The sequence below is a fragment of the Nicotiana attenuata genome, chromosome 6 (assembly GCF_001879085.1).
Source record: "Nicotiana attenuata strain UT chromosome 6, NIATTr2, whole genome shotgun sequence".
NCBI classification, from domain to species: domain Eukaryota; kingdom Viridiplantae; phylum Streptophyta; class Magnoliopsida; order Solanales; family Solanaceae; genus Nicotiana; species Nicotiana attenuata.
Window position 1 is genome coordinate 74,859,159 of NC_031994.1, and position 16,771 is coordinate 74,875,929.

General features: G+C 38.4%; 2 protein-coding genes across 2 annotated transcripts; both read right to left on the bottom strand.

Moving 5' to 3' along the window:
* On the bottom strand, window positions 375-4,116 carry LOC109227224 (geraniol 8-hydroxylase-like). Its single transcript, XM_019392294.1, has 2 exons — window positions 3,193-4,116; window positions 375-1,364 (listed from the first exon to the last, which is right to left on the bottom strand). The coding sequence occupies exons 1-2, from the start codon at window positions 4,072-4,074 to the stop codon at window positions 753-755; spliced, it is 1,494 nt and encodes a 497-aa protein (XP_019247839.1). The 5' UTR covers window positions 4,075-4,116; the 3' UTR covers window positions 375-752.
* LOC109227988 lies at window positions 9,039-9,749 on the bottom strand. The gene has a single exon (XM_019393176.1). The coding sequence runs from the start codon at window positions 9,747-9,749 to the stop codon at window positions 9,039-9,041; it is 711 nt and encodes a 236-aa protein (XP_019248721.1).

Below are 16,771 nucleotides of genomic sequence, written 5' to 3' on the forward strand. Positions count from 1 at the left end.
TTGTACACACGAAGAAAGAAGATCTTGTTCTTTCCTCTTTTTATTTTTATTTTATTATTGTTATTATTCTTTTTTTACGTTAGTGATCCGTATTAGTGATAGATCTAGAAGAAACTAAACTAGGAAATCCCCAGAGACAGTGCCAAATTGTTTGACCAAAAATATATAATCCTTGGTTCAAATAATTAAATTTATATGATACGGGGTTAAATCTAGTTAACAATAATATTTCTAGATGTGAGTTTCGAAAATGTGATTAACATTAGGTAGATCTGGTGGAAGAATGATAGCAACATGCAATAACTATTTCAAAATGTATGAGCAATAATGTAGCATTTAATAGCAAATAACAACAATAAATAGCATTCAAGTAAGATAAGAAGAAATTTATTAGACGGATTTTGACCCATACAACAAGTTGTGAATCAAGACATAAGAAGAAATTTAAACAAAAAAGGCGAATATATGGTGAAAGTAAAATAGAAATTCTAAGCATATGCTACAATTCAGTATGATCCCCATCGGACACAAATCAAAGTGGCAACTGGAACTCACCTAATTAATGAGCCATAAAAATATTGATCAAGATGTTGAAGTTCGTTATTAGTTTCAAGTTTCCCGTCTCCAAAACACTCAAACCTTACCTATATATAATACTTCTCACAATCACAAAGCTCAAAGAAACAGTCTCGTAAGGTTATTAAAAAGAAATAAAGAAGTGGCAAATCACATTATATAGACTAAACAATAACCTAGTTTTCTTCCATAATAGGAATGGCAACGAGAGGAACAGCCTTCCTCAAGCTAACTCCAAACTGTTCCTCCATGTTCAATTTCTCTGGTGCCATTCCATCAGGTAGCTTCCAACTAAATGGTTGAATAATAGAAGCCAACATCAAATTGACCATCCTTATAGCTAGTGGCAATCCAGGACAAATTCTTCGGCCCGCGCCAAACGGAATAAACTCAAAGTCCCTACCTTTGTAATCCACACTAGACTCAATGAATCTTTCAGGCATAAATTCTAGTGGCTTTTCCCAGGATTTTGGATCTCTTCCGATTGCCCAAGCATTCACGAGAACTTGAGTGTTCTTTGGCACAGTGTAGCCCAACACTTCTATATCATTTTGGGCTTTGTGTGGTAAGAGTAATGAAACTGCTGGATGAAGTCTCATTGCTTCTTTTACAACTGCTTGAAGGTATGGAAGTTTGTCAATGTCTGATTCTTTCACTGGTCTTTCTGTGCCTATTTGTTTAAGTATTTCTTCTCGTACTTTGTTAAGTACTTGAGGTTTTCGAAGAAGTTCTGCCATTGCCCATTCTGTTGTTATAGCAGATGTGTCACTTCCGGCAATGAATAAATCCTGTCGTCATGTCATGGCACACACATGCAACAACTTATTAACATCATATATATTTTGCTTAGCAAAAGGGTTTGTATTTAATAATCTCGTAATTTTGAACGGTTGAAAACTAGTAATTCCCTTACTGGTTAAATTATATTTGTTACGTTAGTAAATTTACTTTTATAATATTAGACTAGTTTGATTTGCGAAAACAAATTAATTGCGTACATTTTTAGATAATAGGTTAAGATTTACTAGTACGTCATATGTGATCTGTTTTCTAAGTTATTGTCTCGTTTAGCCATAGATTTTGACTGTTTTGAAAAAAGAAATTAAATAACAATATTTGTTCATGGAATATGATCAGTTTTTGAAAAAAAAAAATTGAGTTTTCAAGCTCTGAAATTTTTTCTTCCACTCACAAAATTTCAACTTTTTTTTTCCAAATAAAATGCATGTAACACAACGTCAACTTTTAAAAATTATTTTTTATCATAATTTCAAAAATTTCCTTTTCTAGTTTCAACTAAATTAATGTCCAAACACTAGCTTATTCGCACTTATTTTTCAGATCTGACGGTTATGTAGGGTAACAATCTAATGAATATGAAATTGCTTATGTATTATTATGTATTATTGCTCTTATTTTTCAGCTCTGACGGCTATGTATGCTAATAATGTGATGAATCTGAAATTGCTTATGTATTATTGCTCTTCTTTTTCAACTCTGACGGCTATGTATGCTAATAATTGATGAACCTGAAATTGTTTATGTATATTGCACTTATTATTCAACTCTGACGGTTTTGTTATACTTATTCCATATGCGAAAGTTTTGATTAGAAAACTAAAAGATTTTTTAGATTTAAATCAATATCAAAAGACATAATTATTCTTTATCTTTTTCACAAATCGATCATCAATACCATTTCAATTTTACTACTTCGTTAAAGAATCAGACATTGACAAACTTCGATCATATTTAAATTCTCTCCTCGATATTCCCTTTCTAATATAAAGTTTAAAACGCCTGATTAAAAAAAAAAAAAATTCTACATTCCAATCCTTGCAAAGTTAATATTTGCATTATAATCCTTACATAACTTGTTTCCAACCAAATGATCCCTAAAAGTATGTTTTCCCATTTTTAACAGAGTGATATATAGCTTCATGAACTATGCCCACGTTGACTTAAAATATTTTATTCCTTCCATTTCAACTTATGTAAACCTATTTGCCAGAGTTGGAGTTTAAGAAAGAAACAAAAAAAATTTAAACTTGTGATATTAAATATAATATAATATTTGTGTAACTACCTGACTTTTAGAACTTTTGATCTAAAAGCTTGTCATCATGATAAGATTATAAGTTCAAATTAAATTATTTTTAAATTTATAAAGGAAACACTCTATTGCAAACTGACTGAAAAGAAAATAGGTTTAAATAAATTGAAGTGTAAGGAGTACCAAATAGAGTAAAAAGGAAATTTAAGATTATAAATTTAAACAATATATATAGAAGATATAGCAAATTCGACGTTAGATAACATTTTCCCCTCGCATCCAAAGAAAATACAAAAATAAGTAATATTTTCTGAGTTTAAGATATACATTCTTAGTATATGGAATTTTTACACCAAATTATAATTACATATTGTAATAGATAACGTGTCTTATTTTCAAGATTATAAATTCTACTAAGGCTTACCTATAATATCCAACTAATTTAGTGGTGTAAAAAATAATGATTTTATATATAATTTAAATTGCTATGTATGATCAGTTGAATATAAGGTGAATTTCAATTAAAATTTTAAAGGAAAAAAGAAAAAAGAAGAAGCACTTACCACCATAAGAGGCTTGATCTCTTTGCCAAATCCTGTCACATCAGCTTCTTCAAATTGATCAAGTAGTACATCCAAGAAATCACCTGTCTTCGGCACCCCTTTGGCTCTAGCTTCTAGTCTCTTCTCAATTACTTGGTCAAATATTTCATGCAACCTTAAATACGCTGGCTCTATACGACGCTTCACTCCTTGCAAATCAAACCGCTTTAGAACCGGAAAATAATCAGACAAGTTAGGTACCCCAGCATCCTCCATAATTGTCCAAACCAATTCCTTGAATTCATGAGCCTTCTTGAATTCAGGATCCACCATGTCAATCGAGAAAACGGTATTCGATATTAAATTCAACGTCGTTGCAAAAGCAACACGTCCTATGTCAACAGCTGCACCGCTTTGACTTTGCTGCCTTATGTGACTCACTAGTTGTGCAGCCTTTTGGTGACGGAGTTCTTGGAGCGAATCGAGTCTTTGGTTAGTGAACATTTGCGTGCTAAGAAATCTTCTCTTTTTCTTCCACAAATGATCGCCGTTGACCCATGCTAGGGTTGCTTCTGGGTTCGGCTGGGCAGCAACAGCAACGGGAACAATGCGTGCTGAGAATGTTTCATCGTGTTTATGGAGGATTTCTTTGGCTATTTCGGCCGAGGAGGCAACTATGGTTGTGACTGAGCCGAGTTTTAGAGTCATGAGCGGGCCATGGATTTTGGCTAGCTCGGCTAATGATTGGTTTGGTTTAGAACCTAGCTTTAGCAGTGACCCAATTATTGGGAGGCCAGTAGGACCAGGCGGTAGCTTTCTCGCCTTAGAATGGAAATAAGGTTTGATAATGAACCATAAAAGAGAGATGAAGAAGAGAAAGATGGAAAGGATGGGAAGTTCCATTCTTATATGTTGGGATAAATGCAAAGATATAAAACTCCTTATATAGAGTTAAAAATGCTCCATTTTATGGAAAATGGCATATGAAAAATGTTACTCTGCACAATTTATTATTGTTATTATTATTATTATTATTGTTATTATTATTATTATTATTATTATTATTATTATTATTATTTTTTTTTTTTTTTTTTTTTTTATGTATGTAGGGATAGCCGGGACAGGTGAAGAGAAATATCACTCCGCTAGTACCACAATTTATTATTGGAAATATTCCAGTTAACATCCAGAGGAAGTGAACTATTTGTTGGCATAAAATATGACAAGTTTCCTCGTTTTATACATTCAACACACACAAAGAAAGAGTCATAAAACGTACGTGTGCGCACGACGGTTGCCATATAAAATATGAAAAGATACCTCGTTTTATATACATACAACACACAGAAAGAAAGAGTCATAAAACGTACGTGTGCGCACGACGATTGCTCGGTAAATGTAGTAACAATATGTTCTTCCTACTCATTTGAATTATCAAACAAGAATCCTATTTGTCAATTGCAACTAGATATATTCAAAAATATATGTATTAGACATTGTACAAGTGGGGTTCCTTAGCCACATGGCCACGTATATAGTTCCATTTTTCTATCTTGGGATAGATACAAAATGGTGGAGCTCAAGCTTCAGCTCCAATGGTGGATCTGCAGAAGTTTCTCGAAGAGAGAATGAGAGAAAGGTGGGAGAAGAGGGAAAAATGATTTCTGATTAATTGAGGAAAAGAAAAATACAGAGTATATGTATATACATTTTGTTAAGCTAACTAGCAACGTATTAGTGAGCTAACAATCTGACTAAGCTAATCAACTAACTCACCTAACTGTGATTACAAATAACTACTAACTGTGGTTACAAAGATAATTAAAAATAATATCTCAATACCCCCCCTCAAGTTGGAAGTGAAGGTATCACTGCCAACTTGCTCATAACTGTAGCATGCTTGATTCCTGTAAGTGCCTTAGTGAGGACATCAGCTAGCTGGCAATCAGTTCCCACATGATGAAGAGAGACTAAGCCTTCTTGTAGTTTATCTCTCACAAAATGGCAATCGACCTCAATGTGTTTTGTACGCTCGTGAAATACAGGATAGCGGGCAATGTGTAGAGCTGATTGGCTATCACAAAATACTGGGACAGGTTTAGGGAACTGGACAGTTAATTCATCAAATAATCTGCACAACCATGTAAGCTCACCAACAACATTCCTTAGGGCTCTATATTCAGCTTCAGCAGAAGAGAGGGATATTGTGGCCTGTTTCTTAGATTTCCAGCAGATAGGACTATCACCAAGAAGCACCAGATATCCAGTAACAGACTTCCTAGAATCTGGGCAAGCTGCCCAATCAGGATCACAATACCCTTTAACAGAACAATCAGAACTGGTAGACATGAAAACTCCAAGAGTAGGATCAGTCTTCAAATATCTAAGTAAATGATAAGCAGCCTTTAAGTGAGGTTCCCTGGGGTCTTGCATAAATTGGCTAAGATGTTGCACACTATATGCAATGTCAAGTCTTGTATTGGTCAGTAAATTCAATTTACCTATCAGAGTCCTATAGAAGGAAGGATCTGTCAGAGGCATACCTTCCTTAGCCTTCAGCTTAACAGTGGGATCCAATGGTGAATTGAATGGAGTACAATGGAGACACTCATATTCCTTCAGTAGATCAAGTGCAAATTTCCTTTGGGAGATTATAGCACCATCATCCTTGTACAAGACTTATAGACCTAGGAAATAATGTAACCTTCCCAAGTCCTTGATCTTAAACTGAGCATGTATAAAGGTTTTCAGCAAAGAGACTTCCTTTGAGTTATTACCTGTAATGATTACATCATCAACGTAAACAGCAACAAAGATAACAGAGGAGTCAGTCTTTTTGTAAAACAGGGAGTAATCATTAAGAGAGTGGACATATCCTTTGGAACACAAAGCCTCAGCTAGTTTAGCATACCACTGTCGACTGGCCTGTTTCAAGCCATATAATGATTTGTTCAACTTACACACTAAACTTGGTGTATCAACCAATAGACCAGGGGGGAGATCCATATACACTTCTTCATGGAGATCTCCATGGAGGAAAGCATTATTCACATCAAGCTGAAAAATCCCCCAATGTTTCTTTATTGCAGTTGCAATTAGTGCCCTGATGGTGGTCATTTTCACAACTGGAGAGAAGGCCTCAGTGTAATCAATACCAGCCTGCTGAGTATACCCCTTCACCACTAATCTAGCCTTGAATCTCTCAACACTACCATCATCTTTGTGCTTGACCTTATATACCCATCTACAGCCTATTGACCTCTTGCCTGGAGGCAGAGGAACTAAATCCCAGGTCTGATTAGCATGGAGAGCCTCAAACTCTAATGTCATGGCTTCCTGCCATGCTGGATGTAAAGCTGCTTCCTCATAAGAACTTGGCTCATTGTCATGGCAAATACTTTCCACAAGATGCTGACTATTAGGAACTAGAGAGGTGAAGAGAACATGGTGGTGCTTGAAAAAAGAGGCACTAAGAGAAAGAAGGGAATCTGGAGAGGATGTGGTTGCATAATGTGTTGGGGCAGGTACAGGGTGTGTGTCAGGATGTAGTTTAGGCATGGAGCACACATAATCTTTCAAATGCACTGGTAAGTGATGTTCTCTAGTGGATCTCCTAGGCACTTGACTGACTTCAGGAGAAGATGGAGAAGGTGGAAGAGTAGTTTGTGATGGATTACAGGGAGAATGCATATGTGAGTTGTCTATAGGTGAGGCAAGAGAGGGGACATCAACATTATCTGTTGATGATTGGGAAGTGTGAATGTCAGGATAGTTGTGAGTATCAAGTTGTACCTCAGGGAGTGGTATGTCCTGAGTAGTGGGGTGAATGACTGGAGGAAAATGAGGAGAGGAATCAGATACAATAGCAAAGGGGAAAATATGCTCATGAAAAATTACATCCCTTGAAATATGAATCTTCTTAGTGGCCAAATTAAGGACTTTATACCCTTTGTCTCATAAGGATATCCCACAAAAACATGGGGAGTGGTTCTAGGCTCAAATTTATTTCTATGAATCTTGGGTATAGTAGGGAAACATAGACAACCAAAGCTTCTGAGGTGAGAATAGGTTGGTTTTTTGTTATAGAGGACTTCAATTGGGCATTTACTTCTTAGATAAGTGGTAGGGAGTCTGTTGATAATATGGGTGGCAGCTAGGATACATTCACCCCAATATTGTAAGGGTAATTTAGATTGAAAAAGAAGTGCCCTGGCAGTTTCCAAAAGGTACCTATGCTTTCTTTTCACGACCCCATTTTGTTGAGGAGTGTAGGGACATGTTCTCTGATGGATAATCCCTTTTGACTGGAAGAAAGATGAGGTTTCTGCATTTAGAAATTCTGAGCCATTGTCTGACCTAATATACTTTATGTTTGCTTTGAAATGGGTTTCAACTAGTGATATGAACCCTTTGACAACTTGCAATGTATTGCTCTTATTGGTTAAGAGGTGAGTCCAGGTGGCTCTGCTATAGTCATCCACTAGGGTGAGAAAGTATTTGTACTTGTCATGAGTGGCCACATTGTAGGGTCCCCAGAGGTCTACATGAATAAGTTCAAAAAGAGAGGTTGTAGTACTGGTTCTGTGAGGGAAAGCTAGTTTGGGTTGCCTGGCCATGGGACAAATGGTGCAAAGAAAAGGTTGTCTATTTGAAAATCTAACAGGAATGGAGGATATCTCTTTCATTTTGACAAAAGGAACATGTCCCAATCTAAAGTGCCACAGTAGGTCAACTTGATCCATATTAGACAGGAAAGAATGTGATGAAATGCACTGAGTTTTATTATCAATGGAACTATTTACAATTGAGTGTGAATTGCAGGTGGAGACATTTACAGGTGAATCAGAGTGTTGACAGTGCAATCTATTTACATCAAATTTTTTAGACAAAGCAGAATTAGAAAGAAGTAAAGGAACAGGAGAAACTGAGCAAGAGTCCTTTGAGCAAGAGTTCTTCAGGCAATTTGAACACAGGAGATACAAACCATCCTTGACTTTACCAATCTCCAGAGGCCTCTTCATTGAAGGGGCCTGTAGCAGACATAGAAAGTCAGAGAAGGCTACTAAACCTTTAAAATGAGATGCTAAAGAATGTATTGAAATAAGGTTGTACTTGAAAGAAGGGACATACAGGACTCTATGCAATGTAATATTTGGTGCAAGGGTGACTGTTCCAATTTCAGTGACTTTGACTCTATAGCCATTTGGTAAAGTGATCAACATAGGGTACACTAAGGTTTTAATTTGAGTAAGTAAAGATTTGTTGAAGGTCATATGGTTAGAAGCCCCTGAATCTAGAATCCAAATATCAGCTCTTGATTTAAGGCATTTACATGACAACAATCCAAAATCAACAGAGAGAACAGATATAGAACAAGCGAAAATACCTGCAAAATTTGCATTTCCACCAATAGTATTGTTATCTGGACTATCTCCACCAGACCCAGTCTAAAAGTGTTGGAGCAAAGACACCAATTGGCCATATTGTTCTTTGGTAAGGCTGACATTAGAGTGGTTGCTTTGGGGCTGCATTTCCTCAGTATTCACAGGGTAATTGTCAATTGGAGTCCCATGTACATTTGCTGCAGTTCTCTTGACCTTTTGATACTTAGGATTGTGGTTAAAATCTTGAGGGTAACCGTGGAGCTTGAAGCATTTGTCTCTGGTGTGACCAGCGCGCTTGCAGTGATCACAAAAGGGACGAGGTCTACTAGTAGAGGAGTGGTTATTTGGAGAGTAATTTGTTCTGAAATTATTGTTATGCATAGGTGCCCTGTTCAAGTTGCTATGTGAGGGAACATTGGCATTTAGAGAAACAGACTCCATCATAAGTTGGCCCTGCGGTTTGACCTTTCTTTGTTTTTCCTCTTAAATGAGCAGGGAAAAAGCCTGTGCCATGGATGGTAAAGGATTCATCATGAGTATGCTGCCCCGCACTGTGGTGTATACCTCGTTCAATCCCATAAGGAATTGGATGAGTCTTCTGTCTTGCTCAGATTTGTGCATATTTTCCTTAGCTCCGCATGTACATTGGCAGGTGCACTGCGATTTAGCACTTATCATGTTCAATTCCTCCCAAAGTTTCTTCATCTTCGTATAATACCCAGTAATATCAAGCACACCTTGGGACAAATCGTTAATTTCCTTTTGGATTTGGTACAACTTAGTACCATTTGTCTGATCGTACCTGTCCTCTAACTCTCTCCACAACTCAAAGGCATTATTAGCATATTCCACACTGTCAGCGATATCTTTGCATAGAGAATTGAGAATCCAAGAGGTTACCATATCATCACACCTCTCCCATTGACGAAATTGTGGGGAATCTAGGTCTGGTCGCTTATATTCTCCAGTGATAAATCCTACCTTATTTTTGACCGATAAAGCCCTAAGGACACTTCTCCTCCAGGATCTGTAACCAATCCCGCTGAACAGAGTCGTAACCAACATTGCACCTGGATTATCTGACGGATGCATGTAGAAAGGACAACTCAAATTGATTCTAGGATCGACGCCGGCGACGGGAGTAGGTCTGTCCGGCTGAGCCTCAGTTTCATTGTTTGGATCAAGGATCGCCATGAGAGATCGCAATAGCTTGTCAAAAAGTGAAGAAATGAGAAGAGAATGTCGGATCTGGAAAATTGGGGCGAGATGAAGGCGGTGATTGTGTTTTTAGAATTTAGAGGAAATTGAGAAGAGAATAGCGAGTAGAATACCTCGCTCTGATACCATGTTAAGTTTGAGAAAGAAGTAAAAATGGTGGAGCTCAAGCTTGAGCTCCAATGGTGGATCTGCAGAAGTTTCTCAAAGAGAGAATGAGAGAAAGGTGGGAGAAGAGGGAAAAATGATTTCTGATTAATTGAGGAAAAGAAAAATACAGAGTATATGTATATACATTTTGTTAAGCTAACTAGCAACGTATTAGTGAGCTAACAATCTGACTAAGCTAATCAACTAACTCACCTAACTATGATTACAAATAACTACTAACTGTGGTTACAAAGATAATTAAAAATAATATCTCAATAACTATTCCCTCAGACCGTTATTATTGGATGTTTTTACATCTTTATTTTCGTCCAAAGTAATGGTGTTTTACATAATCAAGAAGGTTTTAATTTTATGTTTACAAATTTGCCCTTGATTTTTATACTTCCAACGTGAAAAAAAACAAATTCCTATGCTCTTTATACTTATTAGCTTTGAAATATGCAATTTTAATTAAGGATAATATAGTCAACATTCTTCTTAAGTTTTAGGAATAAGTAGTCTATTAAATGGCGTGGCAAAGGAAAAAAACACTAAATAATATGGACAAGAGGGAGTATTTAATTAGGGTGGTTAAATTTCAAACAAATGATTAAGATCTGGCTAAAATTTTGTCCCTTCATTATTGATACTTTTATATGTTGTTGACTTGTTCCATATGTGATAGTATTTGGTTACGCATAAGTTTCAATTAAGTACTTTCTCCACTTTTTTTATTTGTCATTTTAAAAAATTAAGAAGGTATTGACTTTTTCTAACTCCACTCTTAATGCTCCAAGAAAGCACATAATTATTTGCGGAAGATATACATATAAGTGTAAAGGTAGTGAAGATGTGTATTTGCTCTCTTTATATAAAAAATATATTGTATTTAAACTATTTCTAAAAATATATTATGCGTGTAATATCGTGTAATATAGTTGAAATTTTTTAGCATAACACGCGATACGTAACTCATTAGTTTTGCAGGACTTCACAAACAGATAGATCCAAAGCATACATTTCACTTTTAAACTCTACCAGTGATTAACCGAATCACAAAGACAAAACATTATAGTAAAATTATCAATAATTGTGCTTCAAAGGAAGCGTACTATCATTTCATTTTATTCTATTGGTTGGTTATATTAGATTAAGTGGTCCCACTATATTGGGTATTTAGATTGTCAAACTTCATTTTAGATAAGTGCTGAGCATAATATCCTTTAATATGCGTTAATTGTAATAAAAAAAACCAAACGTGGCTTTTTATACTTTATATCCTATCATTAGCAGGTAGGTGAAGAGTTTTAAAAGAAATCAGTCCAAACAAGTTGTCCATGTGACGCCCATGTCGGCTAACAACTACGGGTTAAGATTGACATGCTTCTAAACTGACAAAGCGTGTGATGAAGGGATGCACATGTCATTTTATGCAAATTTTATCAAAATGGAAGTGATAAAATAAAGAGTTTTATAAGATATAATACAGCTTTACAGGGTACATTCGTTTTTGTGCTCAATGATGGCGTAGCCCAAACGATAAGTCAGTGAGATCTGTTGGGTCAAAACAAACTGGGGACGAAGATGAGGTATCAGACTCGAGACTCGAGGTTCTCGTCGAGATCGAGGCTAACAACGATCGAGACCATATATAATAGACTTCGAACGAAGCGCAATAACGGAAAGGCGAGATATCTGTAACCGGTCGAAGATCACCGCGGAACTCCCGAAACAGATCAGATCAAGGACGGTTGTTTAAGCTAATCATGGGATTTACTTCTATAATTAAAAGAAAGAAAGAGTCATAAAACGTACGTGTGCGCACGACGATTGCTCGGTAGATGTAGTAACAATATGTTCTTGTAACGACCCGACCGCTCGTTTAGAGCTTTTGCACTTTGCTCGCCAGTTCTCGGGCATGACTTGCTCCGTGTGATGCATTATGACTTATGTAAATCGTTGGTTTCGGTTTCAGGGCAATCGGAATGAATTTGGAGGAACAGTTCCCAGCTGGAAGCTTGAAATTTGAAAGGCTTGACCAAGATTTGACTTGTTTGCATATGACCTCGGATTGGAATTCTTAGGATTTGGTTAGCTCCGTTAGGTGATTTGGAATTTAGCAGCGTGATCGGAATGCGTTTTGGAAGTCCGTGGAAGGTTTAGGCTTGAATTGGCGAAGTTGATATTTTGGCGAATTCCGGTTGATAGGCGAGATTTTGATCTAGGGGTCGGAATGGAATTCCGAGAGTTGCAGTAGCTTCGTTATGTCATTTGAGATGTGTGTGCAAATTTTCCGGTCATTCGGACGTGGCTTGGTTGGATTTCTGATCAAAAGCAAAATTCAGAAGATTTTAGAAACTTAGGCTTGAATCCGAGGTATTTTAGTTGATTTGATGTTGTTTGAAGTGTTTTTGATGATTGGAGCAAGTTTGTATAAGGTATTGGGACATGTTGGAGCCTATGGTTGAGGTCCCGGGGGCCTCGGGGTGATTTCGGATGGTTAACGGAGAGGCTGGAATTTTGTTGCAGCAGCTGATATTGCTGCTTCTGGTATTTTCGCATCTGCGAATTGGGGACCGCAGATGCGGCGCCGCAGATGCGGGTGATTTATCGCAGAAGCGAAAAAGGGCCAGACGTGCAGAGACCGCAGAAGCGGTATGGTGACCGCATCTGCGCTACCGCAGATGCGAAAGTTTAGTCGCAGAAGCGGTATAGGCTGAGTAAGTGAATTCCGTAGAAGCGGAGCTTTAGACCGCAAATGCAGTACCACAAAAGCGGATTTTTGACTGCAGATGCGGGTATCTCTAGGCAGAATGTATACAAGTCTTCCTTCGCGATTTTTGAAGGTTTTCACCATTTTTGACTTCGGCTTGGGAGCTTTTGGGCGATTTTGAAGAGAGAAATCAAGGAGACTTCGTTAAGGTAAGGATTTTTGGACCTAAAACACATTTCTATGGTAGTATTTCATGGATTAAGGCTGCAATTAAAGGAATTAAAGGGCTAAAAATGGAGGATTAGGGCTTGAGTTTAAGAGGCCTTTGAATGAGGATTTGAGGGGTGATTTGGACTCCGATTTTAGTATTCTTGATATGTATGAACTCGTGGGGAGATGAGGAATCTACTGATGTGAAAACTTCTGAGTTTCGAGATGTGGGCCCGGGGGTCGGGTTTTGGTAATTTCGAGATTTGTGCCCTTTATTGATTGTTTTCGCTTGGGCTTTGTTCCCTTAGCATATTTTGATGCCCTCGTTCTGATTTTAGATAGATTCAACGCGCGTGGAGGCCGATTCGAGGGGAAAAGGCGTCGCGAGCTAGAGATATAGCCGGTTCGAGGTGAGTAATGATTGTAAATGATGTTCTGAGGGTTTGAAACCCCGGATTGCACATCGTAGTGCTATATTGAGGTGAGACACACGCTTGATGACGAGCGTGGGGTCGTGCACTATTGGGGACTGCGACTTGGTCCGTCCCGATTGATGATTTTACCGCGTATTTTACTGAAATCTATTTGTTATCATTATTATTTGGGCTGTATGCCATATTTGGGCTTCATGCAAACTATTTGAACCCTTCGGGGATCTTTGTTGATATTTCCTCACTGTTTTGACTTTATACTTGAACTCAGTCATGTTATTTTCCACTGTTTTCAAAACTCAGTCATGTTCACTCAATTTTAATACTCAAATGATATTTAAATGATGTTTTGGGCTGAGAAACACTGTTTTACTGTTGCCCGAGAGGCTTATGTGATTTTTGACTGAGTAAGGCCGAGGGCCTGTGTTGTGAGATATCTTTTGGGTCGGGCTGCACGCTGCAGCGGTGATACACTGATACTGATTTGAGGCTGAGGGCCTGAGATATGTACGCCACGAGGTAGCTTGATTGATTTGAGGCCGAGGGCGTATATTTGATGTGCCACGAGATGGCTTGTTATTGCGATTGGGCCTTAAGGGGCCCCTCCAGGAGTTTGCACACCCCCAGTGAGCGTGGGTACCCATTGTGATGTGAGATATAGCCCGAGGGGCTGATGTTGTTCTATGTGATTGCCCGAGAGGCTGGTATTGTTCTATTTGATTGCCCGAGGGGCTAGTTCTGTTCTGAGATATTGCCCGAGGGGCGGATTTGTTGACATTGTGCCCGAGGGGCGAACCTTATGTGCTTATCTTTCTTATTTGCCTGTCATTTACCTGCTTAAATTGTGTAATTGTGCCAGAGGGGCGGATTTCTGTGCTTATCTGCACTAGTTGTTTTGCATTCATTTGCGCAACTGTTGAGAAAGTTATTTTCAAAGAAGTTTAAACTGAGCTAAGATGTTTTGAGGGATTTTACGGCTTCATGGCTTTCTTACTGGTTTTTGAACTGCTTCTATACAGCATGTTGATGCACTTTTCGTGATTTCTTACCATTCAGACTTTAGTTATGATTATTACTCACTGAGTTGGAGTACTCACTTTACTCCCTGCACCTTGTGTGCAGATTCAGGTATTTTCTGGACCCGGTAGCGGGTATTGATTGATCGGAGGCAGAGTCGTCGGAGTTTAGCAAGGTAGCTGCCGACGTTCGCAGTACTGCTTTCTCTCTCTTCATTCTATTAGACTGTACTGAGTACATTTCAGACTTTGTCAGTTGTATTTAGACTTAGTAGATGCTCATGACTAGTGACACGCCGGTATCGGGCTGAGTTGGGTTGTATTCCGCGAATTGTTTTGAATTGTCATTGTTACTTCTGAGTTTATATCATGTTTTAGACGTAATGCTTATTGTTTAATTGCTTAAAGCTTGGATTGGAAATGTGTCGGCTGGCCTAGTCTTCACGAGAGGCGCCATCACGACCGGGTCTGGGTTTAGGATCGTGACAAGTTGGTATCAGAGCCTAGGTTACATAGGTCTCACGAGTCATGAGCAGGTTTAGTAGAGTCTCGCAGATCGGTACGGAAACGTCTGTATTTATCCTCGGGAGGATGCAGAACCTTTAGGAAAACTCCATATTCTTGAAATTCTTATCGTGCGTCCTTGATTCAGCTTGAAATATAACTCTTTGAACTCCTTCCATGCATTCGTATGCGCGAACGAGCGCTCAGTATCAGATGTGCATCGATGGCTTGTGATTCCCTGATTGCAGGGCGAGATGTGATCCATGTGTGTTGATGTTGGGCCAGCCTGGAAGACTTGAGGCTGGATATTTGCCTATAGCTTGAGCCCTGAGCTGTTGATTGCGTGAGCGCGTGTTTCTGGATCTATATGTTCTGTTGTGTCCCTATTAAGGGAGGTGATGACTGGATAGTTATGTGATGAGTGTGATGTGACTGCGAGATGTATTCATATGATTTGGAAGCGACGAGAAGGGTCTGCTGGAGGATGGAAGAACTATTAGGTGCCTGATTTCCATCTTGATTTGAGGTATTGCCCCGAGTTAGGGGTGCGTGAAGAATCTTTTCCTGTTTCCTAGTTGGGAGTGAAGTAAATTTCTTGTTGCGGTATGAGTTCAGACTCAGGAAGACTAAGTGACTGCGTAAAGTTTATGTCGGTGGAAGGCATACAGAAATGTTAGTTGGAGGCAAAGCAGGTGGGTTATCTCCTGCGGAATGTTCTGAGTTTGTGCGATCCTTATGTTGTCTGTTAGAAGATCTCAATTTCAAGTGAAAGATATATGTTGTAATTTGAATTTGGGTCGCTTAAGAGAGTGGGTTTAACTATTACGAGGGTGAATGCAAGATTTGCAGAAGATTTAAAGTACCAAATGGTCTGTGTTTCACGAGCTTATGAAGGGCTGGGTTTAACCTCACTACGGAAGTATGGCAGTAATAGAGTATATTCATTATGAATTATGGTGTGTGTTTTGATCTATGGCTTCGAGCCAAGTGGGGGAGTTGCTATTGATTAGCTGATTGCACGGTTATGTGCTATGTTGGTTCCAGTTTGAGGCGTGCTGGTGAATCAGTTATAGTTTGCGAAGATTGAGCCCGAGGATGGCTCGAGTAAAGGAAAAATTTTCGACTAAGGTAAGGTTATATCATGCTTCATAGGTGTTTGAGAATTACGGAATGTCTTGAGTTGTTGTTGATAAAGAATGCTCAGTGCATAGGAAAGGGAAGTGGCTTGGTTGCATCAAGGTAAGGTTATATGCTGCAGTGTCAGAAGTGCTAATGAGGCGCAGGTTGTTCGGTTCTTTTGATTGGGCTAATTGCAGTTTGGGTAGAGTGGATGACTATAGAGAATAGTTCTAATGCGTTCTGGGTTTTACATGTAACAATTGGAAATTTTCAGGTGTATAATTTGGCTAGAAACTGTGGTTTTGCATTTGGAGGGTGTCAAGACTTGAGTCATTTCTATATCACTTATGGGATTCTATACATCAGTAATAGGAAAGTAATGTCTTCAGATTCGCAGGAAGTCTTTTCAGGGTAGGTATTCCGAATGTGGTGCTTTTGGGAATATTTGAAATAGAATTCAGCGGGTTGTGAGGCTTAGACTGTGTGATATCATGCTAGAGTTTCGTGTGGTGAGTCTGGGCTGATGAATTGCGATGTTATAGCAAGAAACAGTATCAGGTTAAAGGGAAATCATAAGGAAGCTCGGATAGATGGGATAGGTTGGTAGTATGCCGAACCAGTATGGCAAAGATATGATTAGTTCTTTGGATGTTTGCGAGATAATGAGCTTCTACAGGTGTTTCACGTCAATGCCCTTAGGTTTTGGGTGGCCTGCGTAGCTTGGTTGAGTTAGAAGGATTCAGTCATGTCAGCTTTGGTTTTGTCAAAAAGGGAGACAGAGAGTTCTTGATGATCTCTACTGCGGTTAGAGATGCGTATTTTCTGCGAGTGTAAGAATCAAGGAATGTGTAGAGATTT